This window comes from Amphiprion ocellaris, chromosome 1, assembly GCF_022539595.1.
Source record: "Amphiprion ocellaris isolate individual 3 ecotype Okinawa chromosome 1, ASM2253959v1, whole genome shotgun sequence".
Taxonomy (NCBI): domain Eukaryota; kingdom Metazoa; phylum Chordata; class Actinopteri; family Pomacentridae; genus Amphiprion; species Amphiprion ocellaris.
In genome coordinates, this window is record NC_072766.1 from 329,867 (window position 1) to 356,707 (window position 26,841).

At 40.4% G+C, this 26,841-nt stretch overlaps 2 protein-coding genes and 1 long non-coding RNA gene across 6 annotated transcripts in view; 2 read left to right on the forward strand and 1 right to left on the reverse strand.

Annotated features, from left to right (window-relative positions):
- cln6a (CLN6 transmembrane ER protein a) lies at positions 1-24,129 on the forward strand. The gene is made up of 7 exons (XM_023269968.3): positions 1-205; positions 4,953-5,073; positions 5,152-5,250; positions 7,194-7,382; positions 9,999-10,054; positions 19,199-19,321; positions 21,038-24,129. Exons 1-7 carry the CDS (start codon positions 159-161, stop codon positions 21,306-21,308), a joined length of 906 nt encoding a protein of 301 aa, XP_023125736.2. The 5' UTR covers positions 1-158; the 3' UTR covers positions 21,309-24,129.
- LOC118470268 (uncharacterized) lies at positions 2,242-24,989 on the reverse strand. Of its 4 annotated transcripts, none has more exons than XR_004847297.2 (7): positions 24,512-24,989; positions 23,162-23,255; positions 18,208-18,247; positions 7,239-7,331; positions 6,761-6,946; positions 4,928-6,099; positions 2,242-4,078 (listed from the first exon to the last, which is right to left on the reverse strand). It is a non-coding gene; the product is annotated as an uncharacterized LOC118470268 (long non-coding RNA). The 4 variants fall into 4 exon arrangements; XR_004847296.2 differs by having other exon boundaries at positions 4,928-6,505; XR_008601930.1 differs by having other exon boundaries at positions 4,928-5,103; positions 6,056-6,946.
- The window catches only part of calml4a (calmodulin-like 4a), a 9,749-nt gene continuing 7,396 nt past the window's right edge, over positions 24,489-26,841 (forward strand). The window contains exons 1-3 of the mRNA XM_023269967.3: positions 24,489-24,614; positions 24,727-24,757; positions 24,984-25,124. Of these exons, the coding sequence (XP_023125735.1) occupies positions 24,612-24,614; positions 24,727-24,757; positions 24,984-25,124 (175 nt within the window). The 5' untranslated portion in view covers positions 24,489-24,611. The remainder of the gene's footprint in view (positions 24,615-24,726; positions 24,758-24,983; positions 25,125-26,841) is intronic.

Here is a 26,841-nt window from a genome sequence, read left to right on the forward strand (position 1 = left end):
AGATGTTTTGGGTGGGCGGGAACAAGAACAACAACAAGGAAGTGAAGCCGCTACCGATAAAAGATGTTTAGTCGTTAAATTCCGTTAACTTTCCACCGGTTGCACTTCGGATCGGTAAGAAAATACCGCCTGTTGGACCAACAACACCGGAACCGAAAATGGACACTGTACGAAAACGTCGAGACAACGATTTACAGCCGCATAGGTTTGTACAGTTAGCATGAAGCTAACGCTGCTCTGTTGACGGGGAAGTACAAAATATAGTCAGTAATAAAGAGATTTACACTTAGCATGAAGCTAACCATAGACATATACAGACACATACACACATATACACAGACATATACATATGTCTATGGAAGCTAACGCTGCTTTGTTGACAAGGAGGTATAAAGTATAGTCAGTTATAAAGAGATTTACATCTTCTGAATCGCCATGACACCAGTTAACTACAGTCCTGCTTCTTCAGCTGCTTTTCATGTGTTTACAGTTTTTCTCAGTCGCTCTGGTGCATTTCTCAGATCAGAATTGAAATTCTCTAAACTACTTGTTCAATCTTCTCATCATTGTGTCACTTGTGAAAATCAAAAAGCAGTTTCTCATTTCTTTGAACAAGCTGTAAATGCTTTGGTTCATCCATGCAAATGATTCTGTACAATTCTCTGCTGTTTCCTACATTGTCAGTTGCTTATGTCATGTTGATCAAAATGTATTATCACGGGTCTCTGTTGAATAGTCTCACCCCCCACAGCATTCAGGCATTAATTCATCACATAAGTCTTTACATGCAAAATGGTTGAACAAGTTGTCACAATATGTAAAGGATATTTCTATACATTTCCATTAGACTTTTTTTCTAAATCTAATCGTGCCAGGCCAACGGGGTGGGAACATAACCATGGGTGCTGCTATCTCTGAGAATGGTGTGGTAACTCATATTCCAATAATTGGGCCATACAATACAGAGCATCTTGTCACCTTTTTAGACACTGTCTACAGGGATCTCATCCCTGAACAAGAGAGGGATCAGATTGACGACGACTTGCCAAAGTACGTGATAGTTTGGGACAATTCAGTTTCCATCACTCTAACATCATCAAGCAATGGTTTGCGACCTACAACAGCATGCTGATGGAGTTCCTCTCACCCTACTCCCCATTCCTTAACCCCACTGAAGAATTTTTCTGAGCATAGAGATGGAAAGTGTATGATCGCCAGCCACATACACAGATGACCCTTCTGGCTGCCATGGATGCAGCGTGTGATGACATCACAGCAGATGTGTGCAGAGGGTGGATAAGACACTGTAAAAGATTCTTTCCACACTGCATCACAAGAGAAAATATTCACTGTGATATGGATGAGAATTTGTGGCCCAACAGACAGGAACGTCAGGAGGTGTAGGAAGACTGCACTGGAATTCCTACAGCACTGCATGTACAGTTTTCCCTCAGAAGACTGTCCTATGTTCACATTTCTACTTTTGTTTTTTTCTTTGTGCTATGCAGTGCTATTTTTCTTTCAGTATTGCAATGACGTGGTCTGTCAACAAATTGCAATACAAACAGTTAAAACGTAAATGTGAATCTTGTCCAGTCTCTTGCAATCAATCTCCCACATACACTAAGGAGGAAATTACAATTACCAAAAACTCTCATCAAAACTTTAGCCAGTTTAATCAGAAAATCCCTCCAGAGAACACTGTTATGACAATATGACTAAAAAAAATTTGACCATCTTATCCAAACACAGTGACACCAGGACTTGTCATTCTGATCAACTGACATGTTCATTGACTCAGATATTTACTTTTTGAGAGATGAACTAAGGATTTTGAGCAAGAGACTGGCTTTTGCAGGTAATCCATTGTGTTTTGCTATTTGTACGTCTTGTTTTGAGAAATGCACTTACTGTTTTGCAAATATCAAGGATGATACGAGAAACGTACCAAAGCGACTGAGAAAAACTGTAAAATGAGTCCTAATGCAGATTAAAGTGCTGTTGATCTGTTTGTAGAAGTTAATAATCACTCAGACTCTAAAAGTGCTGCAGGGGATGGTTGAAGCTGCTGGTTGGTAGATGTGTTATATTTCTCTTCCTCTTGTCTGCAGGCTTCCTGTCATATTTAGTCACATGACTGAACCAGTAATTAGAAGTCCTGCTGGAGTTGAAGATGCTTTTCTGAGTTGCAGTAGAAAGACCCTAATGATATGAACTAGAATAACCCTAACTGAAAAAAGATGGTTTTGTTTGTTAAAATTTATTTTGCTCATTTTTAACTTTCTTCATGGCCAGAGCACTTAAAATAAAGCATGTTGGTTAGTCATTATCATGCAATCAAGCACAAACAGCCCCACACAATCCTAACAATGAATCAGTGAACTATGAGTTTATATTTTATATTATGCTACACAGAATAGAACATCCTTTATTTAGTCCCACACAATCCTGACAACAAATCTCCAGACACCTACGAGTTTATGTTATGCTACATACAAACAACTTCTTGTAGTGTTGGGGTTGGTTGCTCCTTCCATGCAACAGATGAAGAAGCAGGGAGAAGAGTGGGGAAAGGACAAACAAATGGCCACGGGTCAGACTTGAACCCATGTCCGCTGCATGAGGGACCCCTGTCTAACCCTTCTTTACCTTTATTGTAATGCTTCCAGGCTGTTAATGTTTTTGGTTCAGGTAAAGGAATTTACTGCTCAGTAGCAAATTCAACATAAAAGTGGTCAAACAGAGAAAACAAGACTGGTGAGTGCTGCCAAATCAAAGAAGAAAATAAAACCAAACAAATGCCAACAGTGTCTAACCTCGCTAAACACAACTAAACTCTATAGACAAACTTAAACCCAGCAGCAACACCCACCACAAGCAACAGAAACTAATAAAACAGAGCACAGAACTAACTGAACCAAACTGGTGCCCCTAAACACACACATTTAACACACAATACACAAAGACTCAAATTACAAGATAGCTTCTTCTTGAAGTTAGCGGACTGCTAACAGGAGCCACAGTCTCCACTAAGACCGGAAGATCCACACCGAATTATCAGCCACCAACCGAAGCTCTAAATGTCCGTAGTCTCCCCTCAGTGGCTATAGAACCTACAGACCAGACCAGAATACAAACAAAACATACAGAGGCACCACAGGAAACTGGTCACAAATCCCAGCTGCCAACCGTTCTGGTTGTAGATATACTGGTGTGGTGATTGCTGGGGTCTTCTGGAGGAGGAGCTGTGGAGGTGGACCAATCCGGTGGGTCAGGAGGTGAGGAGGTCCAGGGCTGGGAGGAGGTCTGGAGCTCCAGGTTGATCACTCCTCATGACTTCCAGGTAGGATCTGGAGCTCAGTGTTCAGCCAGGTGTGATCAATGCCCTCCCCACAAGCCGTCCAGATACAGAGAGGCTGGATGAAGTCTAATTCCAAACACGAAACACAGTCCTGGACAGCAAACTTAGTGATGCTGGGCACAAATCAGAAAAATATGAGCGTACACAAGAGTTTAAGGCCAAACAAGGTGCTACAAAGTTCAGGTAACTTCATTTATGAAAGTATGGAAACTAGTTTTCCAGTTCTAAACATCCTCCCAGTTGTGAGGAGTAATCATGGAGTGGCACCGAATCCACAAGAGTAAAATACACAAGTTCACCTAAAAGTCACAAAACAGCCACACTAAGAAGAGTTTAGACAGATAAGACCCCAAAGTAGAACTTGGCAAGTAAATATGAGATGTTTGTCAATCCACACACAATATAATGATCGCTTGGAGAAGAAACTTCATCTTTCCTCCTCTAATTGCTGTCTAGACGTCCAAGTGACGAGAGAAAAGGTTTGAGGCCGACATGGATGCTGACAGCTCTGTATCCATTCTAATGGAGCTGACAAGCAGCCGAACAGGCGGGAATGAAGCGTCGGCGCCATGTTCAGCTGCTCTCGTCCTTTTGTTGTCCCGGAGCACAAGCTGAACTGTAGGGACGTGTTCAGGATGATGGAGGAAATCACAGCTGCACACAAGATTCAAAAACCTGAACAGTTCACAAATAGTTCCACCGCTGGTGCAGCTTCATCTGCAGGAAGAAGGAGAAGAAAACACAGATGTAAAAATGGCAAATATACAGTAATGATGCTGTTTGCAGTTTATTGTGCATAATTTCCCCATTTCCTCTTTTACATGTACTATTGTGCATTAACGTGGAAATAATGGGAGTCTTGACTTTAACCCTCCCGTTGTCTTCATTTATGGGCACCAAAACATATAGTTTCCTTGTCTGAAAAAATCCACAAATTCAGCCAAAAAAAATCCCCACATTTCTGAATATTTGCAAGACATTCAGGAAAAAAATTCCAATAATTACTTAAAAGTTTCCCTGAATATTTTTTTTTAATTCCCCAAATTTGGCAAGAAAATTCTTGTAAATATTTTCAAAAAATTAGTAAAAATCTTCCAAATAAATCCTAAAAATATCTAAAGTGTTTCCATATATATCGGTAAAACTTGTAATATTTTCTTAAAGAACATTCACATAAAAATTAACCAAAATCCAGCGAAATTCGCTGGATTTTGGTTGATTTTTATGTGAATGTTCTTAAGAAACATTTTTAACATTTCTTTTTTTCCCACCTAAAAATGTTCAAAGATTTCCCACAAATATTGAAAATGTGGACATCAGAAGTTTCACTGTGAAAATATGTTTTTCTCCCACATTTTCAAATTTTAAAACGGGTCAATTTGACCCACAGGACAACATGAGGGTTAAGCTGCTTTGTCAAATGAAGGAGATGACCTGAAATTAACGTTGTGGTAAAACTGATTAGTAAAGAGCAGCGGATGCAGCCTCCTGCTTCAATGTGAATTTACTGCAGTAGTAAATGCCAGAGTAGAGTTCTCTTTAATGCCGTCTGTTACGATGACTTACAGCCTCTGCTAATGTGGGTTTACAGCACTCCTGCTGTTCTGAAGGAAAATGTGCCACAGAAGGAACAGCAGCACTTCCACTCCGACCTGTGGCTCTTCCTGACTCTGCAGAACTGGATACTGGACTTTGGCAGGCCGATCGCCATGGTAACGAGGCTCGCTGCGCTTGTTGTGTAGCTCAGAATGAAATAAAAGAAGGATTACAGACGCATGTTTGTGTTTTAGATCATCCTTCCTCTCGAGTGGTTTCCCCTGAACAAGCCCAGCGCTGGAGACTATTTCCACATGGCCTACAACGTCATAACTCCATTCCTGATGCTCAAGGTGAGTCTCAACACATCAAACTGACTCTCTGTGTTTCCTAGTGAAGCTTTTGGACAGAAATGTACTCTGATAACTATGGAGTGCCTCACTGAGTGTTTAGTAATCTTTCTTTTTCTCCATCAGACCAGTCTGTGCTGGTGTTGTGTTGCTTTACCAACAGAAACCTCTGCTTGCTTCAGTTTAAGCTTTTATTGCTTACATTTCATTCCTTATGTTAGTTATGATGAATAATAAGAGAACACATCTCAGTCATTCAGATTCTACTTCACATTTTGCCACTTCTGACCATGATTTTGATGTTTTCTGACATTTTCAGGCCTTGATCATCATTTTGTTTTGTACTCTTCATATCTAATTAACCTGAGTCACAGGTGTTTGATTGCTGCATGTTTTATTCCTTCTTCTTTTTTGTTACATGCAGTTAAGTCATCTTAAGTATTATTTAAATAGTTGTTTTATCTATGTATTATTCTCTTAAATAATCGATTGTTTGATGCCCTCAACAACCCAGAAATATTCAGTTTACTGTCACATCAGAGAATGTGGTCTTTTTTCTTCTAAACAGATTAATCAATTATCAAAACAGCTGCAGATTAATTTCATACTTGATGGCTGATTATTCCGTGAGTGGTAGCTCTACTTGATGATCAGCGGTCCTCTCTCTGTCCTGTTGGTGCTTAGAACTGCAACATCTGTCTTTGAATGTATGACCTTAACATGGCTGGAACATTTTCATTTTGTCTTAGTTTCAAGAATCCAAAATGCTTCATTTCAAACCAGACAAAGTAATAAAGTAGTGACATACCGACGCGTCGGGGTCTGATTCCTGAGTGTCTGCACTGACAAGAACTGCAAAGCACAGAAATGGGTAGAAAACATCGTAAAATACCTGAAGTAAAGCTGGTCCAACAAAAGCAAAAACACCTGAAAAATAATCTTAAAAATAAAATGAAACGAGCTACTTGCTTTGTATTATTCCTTTACGACAGGTGTTTCTTTGGAACAAGGGAAAAACGCAGCAGCTTGCTGATGCCTCTAGAGTCCAATAGACAAAGACTAGGAATGTCTGATATTGGCTTTTTTGCCGATACTGTCCAACTCTCAATTTCCGATTCCGTTATCAACCGATACGGATATCTGTGGGCTGTTTAACTAAGTTTAGGTACCATCTCATATCTCCTGTGGTGGAATTAACACATCAGGCCTCATTTTATTGTGATGCCCCATTGGATGCATTCTCAGATGTAAACATTGTCTGTAAAATAAGAAAAGTACTTCAACTAAAGTTATGGAAAAAATGCCTTTTTAAAATTGTTTTATTGTCTCAAACAACAGATGACACTCTCCCTCCCTCCCTCTATGAGTCTGTTACATAAATCCAGGCATTACTTCATCGATTTTCATGATAGGAAAAAAAACCTGATAACGATATTGACTGGTATTATTTTTATACCAATATCTGGTAGATAATATCAGTGGACCAGTATTATCAGACATCCCTATTCATTACCTTTATGACAGATGTTTCTTTGGACTAAAGGAAAAACACGGCAGCTTGCTGATGCCTCTAGTGTGGAATGGAGGAAGACAGAATGGTGCCTATCGGGAGTCAGCTGGTAATCCAGTGTGCATCCATCACATCACCATCAACGATATTTGACATGAAGAAAGACAATGCAGCTACTGACTCCAGTTCCTAAAGATGGAATCAAGTAATTAAAAGGTGTTCTGCTTCAGTTATTGCTAAAACCACTAAAAACCTCATCTCTGGGTGTCACAGACATGGAAATGAAAACACCCCATCATCCGCTGTTGGTTGTTTTAGATGCAGCTCTACACCTGTGCTTCCTGTGAAATTCTCTCTGCTGCAACACTGCATAACTTGATTTTCATGGCTGTTATCTTCTACATATAAAGAATATGTGTGTTGCTGCTGCTCTCAGCTCATTGAACGAAGTCCAAGGACGCTGTCTCGCACCGCCATCTACCTCTGCATCATCACTTTTGTCATGGGAGCCAGCATCCACCTGGTGGGAGACTCCATCAACCACCGGCTCATCCTGAGTGGCTACCAGCTGCACCTGTCAGTCAGAGAGAACCCCATCATCAAAGACCTGAAGCCCACTTCCCTGGTGAGACACATTCTTTTATTAGTCCGGCTGCAGGGTGGGCATCTTGGGAATACTGGAGTACGATGAGAAGATCGTCAGGTTTAATATTCTATCAATACAAGTGAATTATCACCTGTCAGAACAGCAAACACCAAAATCCTGTTAGTTAAAAAATCTGCTTCTCATCTCTACCGTGACAGGAACTGACAACGCAGCACAGAAAACACACCTGTACTGTTGCAGGTGTTTGAGTAAAATGTATCCTGCAGTGTCGGAGTGGAGCTCGTTGTTCTCTCTGCTCACATCTTTTTGTTTATTGTCATCTAAAAACAGATCATACTTTAGACGGATGTGATTGTCTGCTCAGGACATTCTACGACTCTGTGGTAGCGTCTGCTATCTTCTATGCAGTGGTCTGCTGGGGAGCAGGGAGCACTGAAAGGGACAGAAAGAGACTAAACAAAAGGTCAGGAGGAGGTTCTGTCCTGGACTGTTCCCTGGACTCCATAGAGGAGGTGGGTGAGAGGAGGATGTTGTCAAAGCTCACATCCATCATGGACAATCCCTCTCACCCACTGCATGACACTGTGGGGTCTTTAAGCAGCTCCTTCAGCAGCAGACTGAGACATCCACCCTGCAAGAAAGAGCGCTATCGCAGGTCCTTCATTCCATCTGCTATAAGACTTTACAACATCAGCATCACTGGCTGATGTTAACATAAACTGGACTATATCATTACCACCCCAAACCATAAAATTTGCACTGACATTCTTGCACTGCACATCTTTGCACTTTTAAACTTTATTTTTATTTTTTCTGTTAAGCCACTTTATCCTCATCTCTCACCCTTGTATATATTGTAAATATTATTACTATTGTTCTATTATTATTTTATTCTTATCACTATGTCTACTGTTACATAAGCTGCTGTAGCAATGTAAATTTCCCCTGGCGTGGGGAGAAATAAAGGACTTATCTTATCTTGTCAGCAGAAGTATGATGCATCAGGAGCAGGACAAATACAAGACGATAACATACGTTTGATTCATGTTAGAATTCTGTGCACTGGCTCGGTTTGATCCAGAGGTTTCAGTATTTATTTCTTCTGCTTCCTGTTCAGTTACAGATGTTACATAAGAAATCTAAGAGTTATTTTCGTCTTCAGTCTTTGTTCAGAGCGTTTTGACTGACAGCTGAGTGACAGTACAGGTGCACAGATTTTGGTGTTAACGTCATACCTGTTTGAATTTTATTATATTCTTATGTTTAAAAAAGACTTCTTTAGACTCACTTTTGTTCCAGTCATACTTTTAACCAAATTGATTTAGTTTTCGAGGTTGTTCAGCTACAAGAAATAATCTTTTCATCGCTGCTGTGGCTGAGTGTTTGTTATGCAAGTCTCACATCAAAAACAGTTGTGATTACTCTATCAGACCAGGGTTAGCAGCTTTCACGCTGTGCATCGTCTGGGTTCCTACTAATCCTCCTAATCCAGAGGAGACGAGGCCTCAGAAAACATGTTACTGCAACAAGATGACGATAATCAAGCTACTGAAGTCCACATGAAACCAGACACCCACCCTCACAGCCGGTTAAGAGTTTCCTTATATAATCTTTTACAAACACGTGTTGAATCACTAGTTGCATGAGGGATAATAGCATCATATTGGGCCCCTTTGTAGGTGTAATAGAGTCATTATGGACCCCATTATGCAAAAGTCTCACACACACAAACTCTATTTTCATAATCAAAACCCCTGAACTAGACGTTATTGTGAACGTACAATAAATGCAGCCGTCACCTGACAGAAGTTTGCACATTCACAGGATTAAATTACAGTTCTGAGAAGTAATTATGTCCTGTTTTTTTTGTAGATGTCTTGGTTTGGTCCTGTTGGAGCAAAATTATAGAGCCTCAACTAATTTGTTCCTAAAGCCTTAAAGCTTTAAATCTTGTGTCTGTGCTCATTATATTTACTGATTTCATGCACACTGATGCAGGTGTAATCATTACATGCAGTCCATCTTTTTCTGTCTATTGCACGAATGCCAATGTGTAAGTCGTGTTTTAGTAGTTTTATATTATCACATGTAGATTTTCACACTGAGAGAAGTCGAAAAACTTGAGTCTAAATTGATAAAATAAATACTCAAATAAAATGCATTCAAACTCAGAAGTAAGTGCTTAAATTTGATTTAAAACTCACTGATAATTAACCAGATATTTCAGCAGTTGATCAAAACATTCTGTCTGGGTGAAGCTGGTGTTGAACAGGAGACTGGTGACAATCAAATAGAAACTGTATTCAGCTGTATGTCCTGAAGATGCCAAATATTCCTGCATTGCTGTTTTTATGATGGTGGATGTGAGATTTTGTTGAAATCTGGCAGCTGTAGAGACTATATTATACAGTTTACATCCTCTACCATTCAAATCAACCATTTTCTGTGCATGACTTCTGTTTGTCCACTCGGCCGTTCCGTCTTTGTGTGTGATCTCTGCTCTAATAAAGTGTTGATGGTCGTAGAACAGTAGGTGGCACTGTTGCATACGATTGCAGAGTGAATTGAGCCTTTGACACACACTGTGACTGTAATGAGTTTCTATAATTCATGGTCCTGGTCCTCTCTTCACAGATCGACTCCTTTGAGCTGCTGTATTATTACGATGAACAGCTAGGACACCTGATGTGGTATGTATTTATAATAATTATAGGCACAGAAAAAGGACTGAAATGGAGCAGAATGCAGGTTTAAATGCTTTGCTATGAGACTTATTTTGTTTATCTCTTTTGGTTTAAATCATAAGGGTAAATGGGTTTTTTTTCTTAAATGCTGTGAGTTTTAACCCTCCTGTTGTCCTCATTTAGGGGCACCAAAAAATATTGTTTCCTTGTCTGAAAAAAATACTAAAATTCAGCAAAAAAATTCCACAAATTTCTGAAAATTCTTGGAAATATTTTCAAAAAATGAGTAAAAATTTCCAAAAAATCCTAAAATTATCTAAAGTGATTCCATATATATCAGTAAAACTTCTAATATTTTCTTTAAGAACATTCACATAAAAATCAACCAAAATCCAGCGAAATTCACTGGATTTTGGCTGATTTTTTTTGTGAATTTTCTTAAGAAACATTTTTAACATTTCTTTTTTTCCACCAAAAAATGTTCAAAGATTTCCCAAAAATGTTGAAAATGTGGACATCAGAAGTTTTACTGTGAAAATATATATATTTTTTCCACATTTTCAAACTTTAAAACGGGTCAATTTGACCTGCAGGACGACACGAGGGTTAAATAAAAGCACATTTTAACACATAAGAGGTTCAGACAGTTCTTACTGCTGACATCTGTGGCTGTTCCCTATATCTAAATACAAAATGAGCAGGTCTGTGGTGACAGTTGACACCAGATGAGAGCATCTGACTGGATAATATATCAGATTTGTTGTTTTGAAAGTCAAAAGGCAGTGGGATGAGTTTTCATGAAGAAGTGAAGGTATATCTCTCCCTCACCTCCGTTTTATTTGCCTGTAGTTTTATGGCAGTCGGCTCATAACGCCGGTGGTAGAAGATCAGTTTGGATTGGCTCATCCTGCCGTGTTGTGTGGGTGTGGTTTGATTTCTGTATCTGGACAGAACACACAGACTGATGGGAAAAAAAAAAACTGCTCCTAAGAGGAAACGCTACGCTGAAAACTCCTCAATCAAAGCAAAAAACCCCAATCTTTTTCTAAACTCTGTTTGAAAATTGCAGCATTGTGAGCTTTGATTAGTTTGCGACAGCAGAGCGGTTTTTTTTTTTTTTTTTTTTCAAGATGGCGCCGTGCCAGCGGCAGCTAGTTACAGCAGCTCCGGTTAACTTTAGGTCTGTTTAGTTATTTTTGTAGTTTTCTTCTCTTTTTAAGTTTTTCTTTTCAGCAAGTAGGGTGACGCTTTTGTACGGGACAGACATGGATGTGCAAATAGCGTTTTCCCTACTTTGTTTACTACTGTTTTCGGAACTTTTTAAATCCACATCTGGTGACCCGTTCAGCCATGGCTCCATTGTTTACAGTCGGGAACAGCTGTTGGCGCTGAGCCAGGCCAGGCCGCCGTCGTGGGAGAGACCAGACATCCCAGCTGAGCTCCGCAGAAGGAGGAGAGGATGCCGGGCAGGACTGAAGCGTCGGGAGAAGAGGAGACGCTACAAGCCGTCCGTTCCATCTGTGATTATGGGGAATGTGAGGTCTCTCCCGAATAAGATGGAAGAACTGACGGTGCTGACCAGGCTGCAGTGGGAGTATAGGGAGAGCAGCCTCATGATGTTCACGGAGTCATGGCTGAACGAACTCACTCCGGACTCACTTTTAACTCTGGACGGATTCCATCTGGTCAGAGCGGACCGGAACGCGAGGGAGAGTGGTAAGAGAAAGGGTGGGGGCCTCGCGATGTATGTGAATGAGAGATGGTGTAATGCTGGACACATTAGCGTTAAAGAGCAGCTCTGCACTAAGGATGTAGAATTACTGGCGGTCAGTCTGCGTCCGTTCTATCTGCCCCGGGAGTATTCACATGTAATAGCCATTACTGTGTACATCCCTCCCTCGGCTGATGCGGCTGCAGCCTGTGAACTCATCCACAGTGTAGTGTCCCAGCTGCAAACATCTCACCCTCAGTCTCTTATCATCATCTCAGGAGACTTTAATCATGCATCGCTCTCTGCCACTCTCCCCACGTTCACCCAGTACGTGACCTGCCATACCAGAGACAATAAAACCCTGGACCTGCTGTATGCAAACATCAAGGATGCATACAGCTCCTCCCTCCTCCCCCCACTGGGCCACTCAGATCACAACCTGGTGAGACTGCAGCCCATTTACATACCTATGGTGAAGAAACAACCCCCCACCATCAGGTATGTGAAGAAGTGGTCTGACGAGGCCACTGAGGCGCTGCAGGACTGCTTTGAGACCACAGACTGGGATGTGCTGTGTGGTCCACACGGGGAGGACATTGATGCACTGACAGACACTGTTACGGACTATATCAACTTCTGTGCAGAGAACATCGTACCGACCAGGAAAGTACGGTGTTTCTCTAACAGCAAACCCCGGGTGTCCCTGGAACTGAAGGCCCTGCTGAAGGAGAAGAGGAGGGTCTTTGGATCTGGGGACAAAGAGGAGCTGAGGAGGGTGCAGAAGGAGATAAAGAAGAAGATCAAGGCGGACAAGGCCAGCTACAGGACCAAGATGGAATCTCACCTGCAGGACAATAACACAAGGGAGGTCTGGAGAGACCTGAGATCCATCTCTGGTTACAGCAGAGGCCATGAGAGGGGAGCTGCAGCAGGAGGCCAGGAGTGGGCCAATGAGCTGAATCTGTTCTTTAACAGATCTGACTCTGCTCCCACTCCTCCCCCCTCTCATCAAAGCACCGACCAGCCAGCTCCTTCTTCACACCTCAGCTCTCTACCACCACCTCCGGACTCCACATACAGCCCCATCACCCCTCCTCGTCTCACCCCCCACCACCACCATCACCCCTCCTCCTGCCACCCTCCTCCACCACCCCCTGCCTCTCCATAACAGCTGATCAGGTGAGAAGTGAACTTAAAAAGATCAAGACCAGGAAAGCTGCAGGTCCTGATGGAATCAGCTCCAGACTCCTTAGAGACTGTGCAGACCAGCTCTGTCAGGTGCTGCTGCACATCTTTAACCTGAGCCTGAGTCTGGAGAGGGTTCCTCTGTTATGGAAGACTTCCTGCCTGGTTCCTGTCTCTAAGACCAGGAACCCCAGGGAGCCTAACCACTTCAGACCTGTGGCCCTCACTTCTCACCTGATGAAGACTATGGAGAGGATCGTCCTCAAGAACCTCCGTCCCCAGGTGAGCCAGTATCTGGATCCACTGCAGTTCGCCTACCAACCGAACATTGGAGTGGATGATGCAGTGGTCTACCTGCTGCACAGATCACTGACTCACCTGGAGAAACCCAGCAGCACTGTGAGGGTCATGTTCTTTGACTTCTCCAGTGCTTTCAACACCATCCAGCCTTCTCTGCTTAGGGTGAAGCTTGAAGGAGCGGGAGTAGACTGTCACCTGGCTGCTTGGACCATCGACTACCTCACCAACAGACCACAGTACGTGAGGCTTCAGGACTGTGTGTCTGATGTGGTAGTCAGCAGCATGGAGGTCCACAGAGGACAGTCTGTCCTCCTTTCTCTTCACCCTGTACACATCGGACTTCCACTACAACTCTGGGAGCTGTCACCTCCAGAAGTTCTCCGATGATACAGCCATTGTTGGGTGCGTATCTGAAGGGGACGAGCGGGAGTACAGGACGGTCATCTCTGACTTTGTGGACTGGTGTGAGCGAAACCATCTGCAGCTCAACGCCAGTAAGACGAAGGAGATGATCGTGGACTTCCGCAGGAGGAGGACACCCCGGACTGCACCGGTGAACATCCAGGGTTTGGACATTGACATGGTGGACACATACAAATACCTGGGTGTTCACCTCAATAATAAACTGGACTGGACACACAATACAGAGGTTCTGTACAAGAAGGGCCAAAGTCGTCTCCACCTGCTGAGGAGACTGAGGTCCTTTGGAGTGTGCAGGACTCTGCTCAGGACATTTTACGACTCTGTGGTAGCGTCTGCTATTTTCTATGCAGTGGTCTGCTGGGGAGCAGGGAGCACTGAAAGGGACAGAAAGAGACTAAACAGAAGGTCAGGAGGAGGTTCTGTCCTGGACTGTTCCCTGGACTCCATAGAGGAGGTGGGTGAGAGGAGGATGTTGTCAAAGCTCACATCCATCATGGACAATCCCTCTCACCCACTGCATGACACTGTGGGGTCTTTAAGCAGCTCCTTCAGCAGCAGACTGAGACATCCACCCTGCAAGAAAGAGCGCTATCGCAGGTCCTTCATCCCATCTGCTATAAGACTTTACAACATCAGCATCACTGGCTGATGTTAACATAAACTGGACTACATCATTACCACCCCAAACCATAAAATTTGCACTGACATTCTTGCACTGCACATCTCTGCACTTTTAAACTTTATTTTTATTTTTATTTTTTCTGTTAAAAAATTTTGCCACCCTTGTATATATTGTAAATAAAGCTGCTGTAACAATGTAAATTTCCCCTGGAGTGGGGAGAAATAAAGAACTTTATCTTATCTTATCTTATCTTATAGAAAACTAATCGAAAGAGACATCAGATGGCAATAAATGTTCAGATAGAAACCAACTAATAATTTAACTCCTAGACTTTAACTCAGCATTTTTTATTCATGCATTACATAAATCGATGAGAATACCTTGAATCATTAGTTTTTACACTCCTGTGCAATGTCAAATGAATATGAGATTATTTATAACTGTATCACCTGTCAGTCATTCAGACTAGAGTATTTTCTCATGAGCAATCAAAAACAAACACTTTAGAAAGACAAATTAAAAAAATAAGTCGAAAGTCGATGCCACAAAAGTCTGGTCACTGATGAACGAGTTAGAAATCCCACAATCAGCCAAACAAAACTGAACAAACCCGTGATTTCCCACGACAAAAGTTCTAAAATGACCTGTCAGAAATGTTTCAGACTGAGACCTACATGCTGTGTCTTCTGCATGTATGCGTCATGGAAGAGAACAGCAAAAGCAATCAGAAAAACCTCACGGTGAGACTTAAACCTGGATAATGATCAAGGAAAATGTGTGACCAACTAAAAATCAGTGGAAACACAGTCGTAGCGGCAATCAGGAGGTGTAGAATGAACCATAGAACCACTGATCAGAGCTGCAGTGATCATCCTCCTAAAATGACTCCACATTTCACAATCTAGCTTTGAAAATAGTAGATGGACAAGTGCTGCAGACTTGGCACAAAGGTTATCAGTGGAAATCAATGTTTTGTGACAGCTCAGATGCTTTGTGAAGCAGACTGCATGACATCAACCTCCATGGACTGTCTCCAAGGCAGAAAAACAAACTTGGCTTGCACCTGAGCACAACATTGTAAGATGAAACTTTGACAAATAACATTAAGAGAAGCCTGATGGATAGTAGGAGCACATTCTTTAGTCAGATGAGAAGAAGATAAATTTGTTTTACTCAGATGGGGTCCAAAATGTTTGGATGATCCCCAACAGAACTAGACCAGTCATTGACGATCTACTTCGCCCAAGTCAAAATGGATTTAGGCAATTTCCCCCAACTACTGCTCACATCCTGGCTCTTAGAAGAATAGTTGAGGAGGTTTTAAACCACAAGAAGGAAGCAACACTGGTTTTCATTGATTTCAAGAAGGCATTTGACTCAATTGACAGAAACAAAATGTTCCAGATTCTCCTGGCATGGAATCCCTCCTCCTATAGTTGCATCTTCTGCATCGGGTAGAGCGAGAAACAAGACTGATTGGACTCTTCCTGAATGCTGGAAAGACGAAGTTCATGCACCTCAACCCAACATCTGAGGAGACACTGCAGCACTAGATGGGTCAGAAATTGAAAAAGGTTGATCATTCCCTACATCTTGGAGGCTCCACCAACACAGCACATGATGTAGGAACAGAAACAGGTAAAGCTTGGGAGCATTAAACTCTGTCAAAAATATAGGTATCTGCTATTAAAACGGCACCAAAAGGAGAGGATTCAAGGCGTCAGTGGTCCATCTGGCTCTATGGATCTGACTCCTGGTCACTAACGAAGTCAGAAAGAACCGATGGGACTAATACCAGAGTGTTAGGGATGGAACAAAACATCTCCTGGAAATCACACCTCACCAACAAGTCCCTATACGGTCCACATCCACGCTGGTCAACCATCATTAGACAGTGTAGACCAGCCCTGGATGGACATGTGGAGACCCAACGATCAGCTGGTCGTTGCTATGGAAACCTGATAGTATCAGAAGGGCTGGAAGGTTCTTGAAGAAGACACTGGTCTGGAAGGCAAAGAACTTTAGACAGAGGGAGCTGGAGGAAGAACTTTATTCATGTCACTGAACCCGTCAGATGCCACTGACTGATGTTTAGTGGGAACCTGTCCACGACTGCCACAGTGAAAGCATCGTCCTGACAGTGAAGCACGGAGGTGGGAGTGTGATGATGTGGAGCTGCATGAAGGCAGAAGGTAATGGGGAGATGACATTTACAGATGGCACCATGAATTTCTGTGGATACACTAAAATGCTGACTGACACAGTGACTCCCAGTCTGCAGAAGAGGAACATCCCAGTATAAAACCATCTGAAGCACACGGCCAGAATCACCAAGAATTTCTACAGAAGCAGAAGTGAAAGCTATGATCTGGCCAAGTATGTCGCCTGACTCCCAGCAGAACACATCTGAGGCATTTTAAAGAGAAAAACAGAGCATCTGTAGCTCCTCCATGCTGCCATCAAAAATAAAAGTAGAAGATCTGAAAAATACAAGTAGAAGATCTGAATCTACTAAAAGTAGAAGATCTGAAAAATACAAGTAGAAGATCTGAATCTACTAAAAGTAGAAGATCTGAAAAATACAAGTAGAAGATCTGAATCTACTAAAAGTAGAAGATCTGAAAAATACAAGTAGAAGATCTGAATCTACTAAAAGTAGAAGATCTGAAAAATACAAGTAGAAGATCTGAATCTCAGTGATGAAAGGTGGACTGACTTTAGCTGCACTGAGTTCCTACTTGGAAGGCTTTGTATTTTATACAGTAAAACTAAACTGGTAGTTTTAATTTTACATAAGAATAACACCTCACTGTTCAGCTTAGAAGTAATTCAATTAGTCTGAAAGTGTTACAGTTAATAATCAGTGGACATTCAAGTGACGTTGCACAGGTTTGTATGCAGTTATGCATTGTAGTAACAGCCTTACTCAGCGCTACTTCATGCTTATCTGAGGCCAGGGGTGTCCAACATGCGGCCCACGGGCCAAAAGTGGTCCTCCAGAGGGTCCAATCTGGCCCTCAAAGTGTCAAAATTCCAGAGAAGACATTAACTGCAGATTGGAAATTAGTAAAACTATAAATTTAAAATCATTTCTAGACCATGACAAGTTGCTTGGATCAGAAAGTAAAATACTAGATTGTTCATTGTTCTTTTGTTGTTTTGTGTCTCATTTTTCTAATATTTTGTCTTGAGTTTGAGGTTTTATGTCTTTTTTGTCAGACTTTTGTCATTTTTCTTGTGTTTTTGTCGTTTTGTTTCCTTTTTGTCTCGCTTGAGTTTTTGGTCTGTTTTTGTCTTTTTGTTCATTTTTTGTCTCGTTTGTCTCCATTTTTGGACGCTTTGTAACTTTTTTGTCTAATTTTTTGTCTTTTTTTGTTTTGTTTCATGTCGTTTGTCTCATTTTTGTCATCTTGTGTCTCATTTTTGTAATATTTTGTCTTGTTTTTGTTGTTTTTTTGTCTTTTTTTTGTCTGACTTTTGTCATATTGATCATAAAGTAAATCCTCTGTGGTTCAGTTCCAGATGACTAAATGTTGTGTTTCTTTGTAGACACTCTGTGATCTGGAAGTTGTAATGTGGAAATGATAAACTGAGGCTGAATGTTGGTGAAATTTATTTTTCTTCAGAAATTTCAGGTTGTTCATAATGTTTTGTAAAAAGATAATTCCTTAAATGTGAACATTTTAGACCGCTGCTTTAGGCATGTTATGGACTGCTGTTTGTTAATGAAAAACTTGTCTGTGAGAAGCTAAATGTCATTCAAAGATCAGTGAAGGATGTCTGTGTTTTAACAGCAGCAGAAACTGCATGAAGCCTGAGCTGAGCAGGAACTAACTGATGGATGAACACACTGAATCTGTTTGACAGATCCTAATGAATGACATTTAATGGACCGAATAAGGTCTGGACTTAACTCACCAGAGTGTTGGATTCTGTCGTCAGGATGCTCCTGGAGGTTCTGTGGACAGATGATACACAATCAGGATGTGCAGAGCTGTATTACCTCTGACAAGCCCATTATTTTCTAAATCAGAACCCGACATGGAAAGCAATGTACTTTTTCAGTCTTTGACATCGTTGACATTGAGAGGTGATTTTGAAGAGAAGGCTGAGATCAGGATGACATTCACAATCAGAAAACATGCAGTCAGCAAACACAAGTAGGGCTCATACATCAGTGACAAGTTTCCTTAAAGGATGAGCAAATGATGTGCATCAAAAAATGAAACTTTAAAAACTCCAGTGCCTGTGAAAAACTTTTTGATCACATTTAAAAGCTGCATAGAACCTAAAACCTGTTTTAGGTGAAGATTTAGGAGAAGATGAGTAATACTTCAGGTTTATTAACTATTATTTCCTCTTGTCTTTGCTGACTAATGGTGAGGATGAAACGCTGTGTTGAACAGTAGCTGCTGAAACAGCGACGGGGCAGAGTGACTGTGAATAATACACCAGAATCAACTACAAGTCCCAAAGTGGACTGCAGAATTTTACATTTTTATACCACATGAGCTCATATCAGAAAGAAAAGACATTCTCTGGTTCACGTGTCATTTTGTTTTGAAGGTGTTGTGAGTTTAATTCATTTTTTTGTTTGTTTTAAGTACAACCAGAATGCTATCTGCAGCTCCATATTCTGCTTAAAAATGGATTTATTCTTCTTGCAAATGCTCATTTTTGAGAAAAACAAAAGAAATGTTTGATTTTCTCAGCTGGCTTTGACCTGCTGTGTTTTTCTACATTTCAAATATTTCACTCCAGCGTCTAACTTGAGTTAAAATAAACTTTTCTTTTGAATTTTAAAGACGTGCAGAGAAACACGTCCTGAACCTGAGAAACATTTAGCTTCATCCTCTAACGGGATCCAGTCAGTTTATGAGAGTCTGCCCCTTCTTATTTGATTTTTTAGGTATATTCCTTTCTTCATCATCCTGTTCATCTACTTCAGTGGCTGCTTCTCCAGCGCTGAAGAACAAAAGAAGATTCCCGTCTGTGGTTGGCTGTTGCTGGGACCCAGCGCTCTCTACTATTGGTTAGTGTTCTGACGCTGTTGGAAAGCTTTTGTGCACGTTCTCCATGACCACATGTTACATAAAATACAATACAGACATGTTTCCCATGGATACATGACTTTTTTTTTTTTTTCAAAGAATGAAAGAAATTATGGCAATGCATCAGTCTTTTAAGCAACCTGAATCATATGAAGGGCTGAAGTCTAGTCAGAGTCTTTAGAAAAGCAGAAATGCTTTTTCTGTCATTAATAAGAAGTGTCTTATACTCTCACTGATGACTTCAAGTTAGTTTCATAATACAAAGGCAGGAAATGGAGTCTGTTTGTGACGCAAGAGCAGCAAAACCCATAAAGATAAAGAAAAGACAGAATGAGAGATGGCTTTGGCATGAAAACATACAAAAAACTGTCATTTACATGAACGGATGATGAAAGAAACTCCTCATGCAGCTGCCAGACCATGTAACACAATTCTTCTAAAACATTTTCATTCATTTGCTGTTATGATGGTGGAGGTGGGCTCAGGAGTTTACATTTATCACATTTGTCCCTGTTTCACCCCCTGGAGGAACCTGGCCCAGGATCCAGGTCGGAACCGATGTTTGGTCCAGATCATTTGGTCATGTAAGAGGATTAATGGTCTGTCTGGATCCTCCTGAGCTGCTTGCAGACTCAGCACTTCTTTTTTTTATTTTAAGGGGTTAAATTTGGAAGAGTAACGATTATCATGCTGCCATCTAAACCAGGGGTGTCCAACATGCAGCCCGTGGGCCAAAAGCGGCCCTCCAGAGGGTCCAATCTGGCCCTCTAAGTATAAAAATTCCAGGACACTCCTGCTCTAAAGGGACAGCAAATACCAGCGAGCTGTCCTCCACAGCATAAAAGATCTCCTCACTGCAGGGGTCAAGCAGCCAAGTTTGCCTTTAATTTGTCACCCATCTGTACATGAATTTATTCTGCAGCTGTTAAATTAAACAATCTAATGCTCGACTGCAGACAGAGGTTAATTCATGCATATAGATACTAAAAGATTAAAGAATGAAACAGTTATTAAAGCTGTAAAACCACCAGCCAGAACGACGAACGGTCAGATGTGAATTTAAAGCAAAACATTCACCAGCATTATAGAATTTAGATCAGATCAAACGTTATTTAACCTGAGGTAAATTCTTGAAAGCAGAAGTTGATAGATGATCCAGTTTTCCTGGCAGCAATATTCTTTTTAGAAGTAAACTTTTAGGGAGATACTTTTTAAAATGCACATTGTAAAGGAGTTTCTGTGAGGAACAGTGAAGCTTTCCCTTCCTTTGTTCGATGACTGACAGGAAGCAGATTGTCCTCTAATGGCTGCTCTGGTATGAAAGCTGGGGTCACTTACAGAAAGACAAAAATGGAAGTCTGATTTAAAAAAAAAAAAAAAAAAAAAAACTATTTGCAACGATTCAAAAACCACAATGAAGGGCATTCTTTCATCAACAGGAAAATGAGCTGGGACATTTTCATCTTCGCTGAGGAGAGACGATGAATGAGACAAATATAAAAACAAGCTTTCTACTTTGTGAGTTTGGAATGTAAATGCTGGTATAGTCAGTGATGTGAACTGTAGAAGAGTTTAGTGGCGGTACAGAGCAGTGTGGTGGCTGGTACAGGAGCTGTTGCAGTTAAAGAACACTCAGCGGTCGCTAAATGAACGTCAGCGTTTCTGACTGCTCCTGTGTTTTCCTTTACTTCTTCTAGGTATTTGGTCACCGAAGGACAAATCACTGAACTCTTTCTCCTCACCTTCCTGGCTATGGTTGCCATGCTGATACATCAGCGGCGTAAAGGCCTCAGCCCCGACGGTAATGGCCTGTTCCTGTTCTACAGCTTCAGCCTCACCGTGCTGCTGGTGGCTGTGTGGGTGTCCTGCCTGTGGAGCGACCCGGTGCTACGAAACAAGTACCCCGGACTCATCTACGTCCCGGAGCCCTGGTCCTACTACACCCTGCACATCAAGGACAGCCGCTGAACAAGCTGCCGAGGTCCTCTGAGTTTTAGAAGGACTCAAACCACTCCTGTCTGGATGAACTGACTCACTGTGACTCAGATGGTTTCTGCTCTCTGACAGCAGCCATCAATGAAACTCATTATACTGCAAAAACTCTAAATCTTACCAAGTCTATTTGTCTTATTTTTAGTCAAAATGTCTCATCCCACTTGATTTAAGATAAATTCACTTAACAAGAGACATTTCAGCAGATGGAGGGACTTGTTTTAAGACAATGCATCTTAAATATCTTGTTAAGTCAAATCATCTTGAAATTGTCTTGTTTTGAGTTGAATTTTACAAGAAAACTCAAAATAAGTTTAATACATCTCAAATTAGGAGGTTACATGAAAGCTAAAATGTATTTTTGACTGAAAAACTACTATTTTTTAGCATGTCTGGCTTATTTTAAGACACCTAAACTTGACAATCCTGGTAAAATAGAGTTTCAAATAAGTTTCCCAGCTAATTTTGAGATCTCAACATTCTAAATATCATATCTTTTTTCAAGAAATCTTACCAAGACATTTTTCACTTGTTCTATTGGCAGATTTTTTCACTTATTTCAAGTTAAAAGTTCCTTGAAATAAGTTTTTTTTCTTGTTTTGAGAGGGGCATTTTTTCTAGTGTAATGAGCACAAACTCTGCAGTAAAACTCAAAGATCTGCCGGCTTCAGAGAGAAATGTGTCTCCTCTTTGTGTTTCAGTGTCAATGATTGCCTTCTTTGTTGTTGGATCTTGTGACTGAGAAAGATTCCATGAAGGACTCCAGCTCTGAACATCATGTATGACATTCAGGAATGACTGAGCCTTCTCACTGCTCATATCTAACACTCAATGTAAGGCTGAACTTCTTTCAGATGCTGTGTTTTTTTCCCATTCAGGGTAAAGCCAGGACTCTTATTGACCCACTGAAGGCAGGAGTGGTCCAGTATTTAGTCCTGGTATTACCATTATTTTATTGACACATTAGGACAGTAGTAGTATAGTTTTGTTGATAATGCCACAAGTTATTATACACATCAAATAAAAAAAAACGAGACAAAAAATTACACAAATGGCACAAACGAGACCAAAAATGACAAAAGCGAGAAACAAAACATCAAAAAATTAGACTGACGACACAAGCGAGACAAAAAACACAAAATGACAAAAACGATCCATAAAACAACAAAGAAAGCAAAACATAAAATGACAAAAATAAAAAACCACAAGCGAGACGAAAAGGAAACACAAAACAACAAAAACATGAGACGAATGACAAAAATTAGACAAAAAAGCAACAAAAACAAGACAAAATATTACAAAAACGAGACACAAAACGTCAAAAGAACAATGAACAATCTAGTATTTTACTTTATGATCCAAACAACTTGTCATGGTCTAGAAATGATTTTAAATTTATAGTTTTACTAATTTCCAATCTGCAGTTAATGTCTTCTGTGGAATTTTTACAGTTTGAGGGCCAGATTGGATGCTCTGGAGGGCCGCTTTTGGCCCAAGGGCCGCATGTTGGACACCCCTGGTACTGTTTACAGACGTGGTTTCAGGTTTCCCATCTACCGATCAGCAGAAGAACAAATCAACATCTTTCTGCAACAGAAATTCAGCGCTGTTTCGGAGTTATTTCAGTTGCAATGAAAATGTAAACGTGTTAGAACATATAGACCTTGAAGAAAGGTCGTGGAACTTCAGTGGTGTGAATTGACCACAGAGCACTCTGAGCTGCCGTGACAGTTTGACAACAGACGATGTGTTTCAGAACAAGACGAGAATGAAATGCTGACAACCTCGTATGATTACAGTAAATCTACACACTGAAAAATGAATCTCACCTTGAAACCTGAAAGAATTCAGCCAACGGATGGCTAAACGCTGCAGCAACGATCTGTAAAAACTCAGATGAGAAAAGGTTCCTGCCGATCGTTTCTGGTTTTTAGAAAAGAAAAGAAGAAGAACATGAAACAGATTATTCACTGACTCAGGAACTCCATGTACAACATAGAGACAGGAAATGTAAGGTACATGGCACCTGTCAAACCAGATTAAACTTCAGATACAGCCATGTAGGGTACGAGAGAACAGTTTAAAACGCTAGAAAAACAGCTTAGAGACAAAAAAAAGCAATTAAAACTTCTCATCCAAGAAGTGAAACATCTTCAAGAACCTAAAAGAAAAGTTCAGCTGCTTTTATCTGAAGCTTCAAGGATTTCTGTGACCTGGAGAATCTCTAAAGACAAGATGGAAAATAGCAACACATAGCCGGAATATTAAAAAGAAAAGAAAATGTTAGATTAGTTTTATGATAACTCAACCCATCAGTGGAACATAAAGATGAGACCTTTAAAGCCACATTTAAAAAGCAGCTGCTGGATGAAGCTTTGATTGTTTTTAAAGTCTACATTATCTCGGGTAACATTTCATACTCTGACAGGTTTTGGTGAAATCTTTTTGACTGGCTTTCCTTTATTACATTTCAATATGTGATCATATTTACTGTTTACTGAATGATATGTGTAATGTACCATATTCTGCTGTTTACAGTGGATTAATCTGCTGTACAGAAGATTTAACGTTTTCCAAAAGGTCAAGGAAACATTAAAAGGAGACGACTGTTAAAATGCAAATATAAACTTATTTGAACTGATGAATTTTCTTTTGTTTTTACGTGACTGGATGTCATTTCCCTTAGAGTTATTGTTTTTCTGTGTAAAATTCTGTATTAATTTTGATTAGTGTTGCTTACTTTCCTTGGAAAATATGATTTTATGTAAGTATATCTTTATTAAAATGTTAAAACTGCTTTCATACTCGCAAGTTATTAGTCAGATCTTTCTTTTAAATTGCCTCATTTCACCATGTAAAATCCACTGTTGCAAAAATACATCAGTTTTATTTTTATTTATATATATATATATATATATATATATATATATATATATATATATATATATATATATATATATATATATATATATATATATATATATTATTGTTATTATTATTAATAAATATTTTTGCAAATTTTTTTTCTATGTTTGGGTTTTGTGGGCTTTAAATCTATCTACTTCTAATCTTCAGGTAGCAATTGCTGATTCCTTTTCCAGGAGGGGCGGTAATGGAAAGGACAAAGCAGCGTTGGGGATCTGGTATCTGCGTTTCCACGGCAACCCGTATTAAATTACCTGGAAGGCAGGTGGTGGACTTTAGCCAGAGGTGGAGGGACAAGTGAGTCAGCAGCACAGGACGGACTCCTTCCTGGAAAGAAACGAAGCAACGTCAGACATGGTGAGATCAAGAAATTACTTTTCTATAAGCCTTTTTGGTTGTTTTCTTACATAAGTAGAATATTTTTGTGTTCTTACCCGTTAAGTGAAGCCTCATTGTTGTCACTCTGCAGGCTAAATTCTTCACACCGGTTCAAATCAATGGTAAGAGATGCTCACAGCACCAAATGCTTTTATCCATAACTGTTCAGTTACTGATGTTTGAGGTGTTTTACTCACACACAACGATCCTGTTTTATCTCATCAGGTCTCTTAGTTAGAAAACTTGCTGTGACAGGTGTATAATGGATAATGTGTACTGAAAATGTACTAATATACACTAAAAATACCACACTGCTGCTGCTTAATGTTTCCTCTTTTCCCTCTGCAGAGTTCAAAGAGTGCTTCTCCTTGTATGACAAGAAGCAGAAGGGCAGGATTCAGGCCAGAGACCTGATCACGGTCATGCGCTGCCTCGGGACGAGTCCCACCTTCAGCGAAATAGAAAGACATCTACAAGTTCACAAAATCGGTAAAGTACAAAACTAAGTGCATCTAATTAGTGTGGGGGCCTGTGAAGGTTACAAAAACCTGTTCAGGATGAGAGCAGGGAAAGAAATCTAGACTGCTTCATCACTGAAAGTAAAGGGTTAAACACTGACTGTCATAAAAGACCAGAGGAAGGAATTGATCTGTCGTCTGACAGCTGGAGAGGAGGTGGAGTTTAGTTTTAAAGTGAATAAGAAACTGTCATTTTATCATGATGAAGGCTGCTATGAGACAATCAGAAAAAAAAGTAAAAAAAAAAAAGACACTGAAGAAGCTCAGTGCTTTAGTTTTGATATAAGTTTAAGGACTGTATTGGAGATCGACCGATATGTTTTAGTTGTATTTAGTTTTTTTAGGGCTGCACAGTGGCATAGTGGTTAGCACTTTCGCCTTGCAGCGAGAAGATCCCTGGTTCGCGTCCCGGCTTTCCCGGGATCTTTCTGCATGGAGTTTGCATGTTCTCCCTGTGCATGCGTGGGTTCTCTCCGGGTACTCCGGCTTCCTCCCACAGTCCAAAAATATGCTGAGGTTAATTGATTACTCTAAATTGCCCGTAGGTGTGGATGTGTGAGTGATTGTTTGTCTATGTATGTGGCCCTGCGACAGACTGGTGACCTGTCTAGGGTGTCCCCTGCCTTCGCCCGAGTCAGCTGGGATGGGCTCCAGCACCCCCCGCGACCCTAGTGAGGAATAAGCGGTGTATAGATAATGGATGGATGGATGGATAGTTTTTTTAGGCCAATATCCGCTATTTGGAACCAATATTCATGAAATGTGATGTTTAAACAGCATGCGATAGTCATTCATAGCTAGGCTTTTTTATTAATAAGGGTGACTATATCTGAATATGTAAAATAGGAACAGGAGTGATTAAATTCAGACACTTTCTTCTGTTTATGTGGGATCAACTGAGATTCATCAGTTTGTTCCATCTGCTGTTCTTCTGTTTTCTTCATCTTTCTCTCTTCTATCACTTTTATTGTTCACTGAGGTCCAGACTGTAAAGCATTATTAATTATTGTTTTCCAGACTCTGTTTCAGGATCATCTGTAGCCGTCTTCTAACCTAGCCACTAGCCGTTAGCGTAGCTTTAGCCGCTGAGAGGAGCTACTTCCTGGTTTGTTGTGTTTCCTGTTCAGTCTCTCAGACGACAGAGAGAGGACCTGAAGTAGCTCATTTAATTTATTAATCATAAAAATACCAACACACATAATCAGAAAAATGCCAAATATCCGCAGTGGTGATTGTACTTTTATAGATTTCTAATGTACATAGGTGGAGAAAGGTTTTGGGACGCCCCATACATTTGTGAAATATTGCATAAACAATCACTCTGAGGTCTTCAGTGTAATTTATTTTAGCCCAATCACAGCCATAATACTAAACACATCATAAAAAAGTCATTAAAAACTTAAAACTGACTGGTTCCATAAAAATAAGACATTCTGGTAGAATTTAGTTTTGTTCATTTTTCTTGTAAACAACAAACAAATAAATATCATTTGTATTGATCTGTGTCTGTCTGATGCAGAAACACCTTTAGAAAAACAAAAAAGATTTTCTGCAAATATTTCTTGATAATATTTGAGATTGTGTAAAATTTTAAGGCTGTCACTTTTTTTCCACCGCTGTAGCTTCAAATCTAATGGCTTCGTAATGTACAAAACAGACGGAAAGATAAAGAGAACTTCTCACAAACA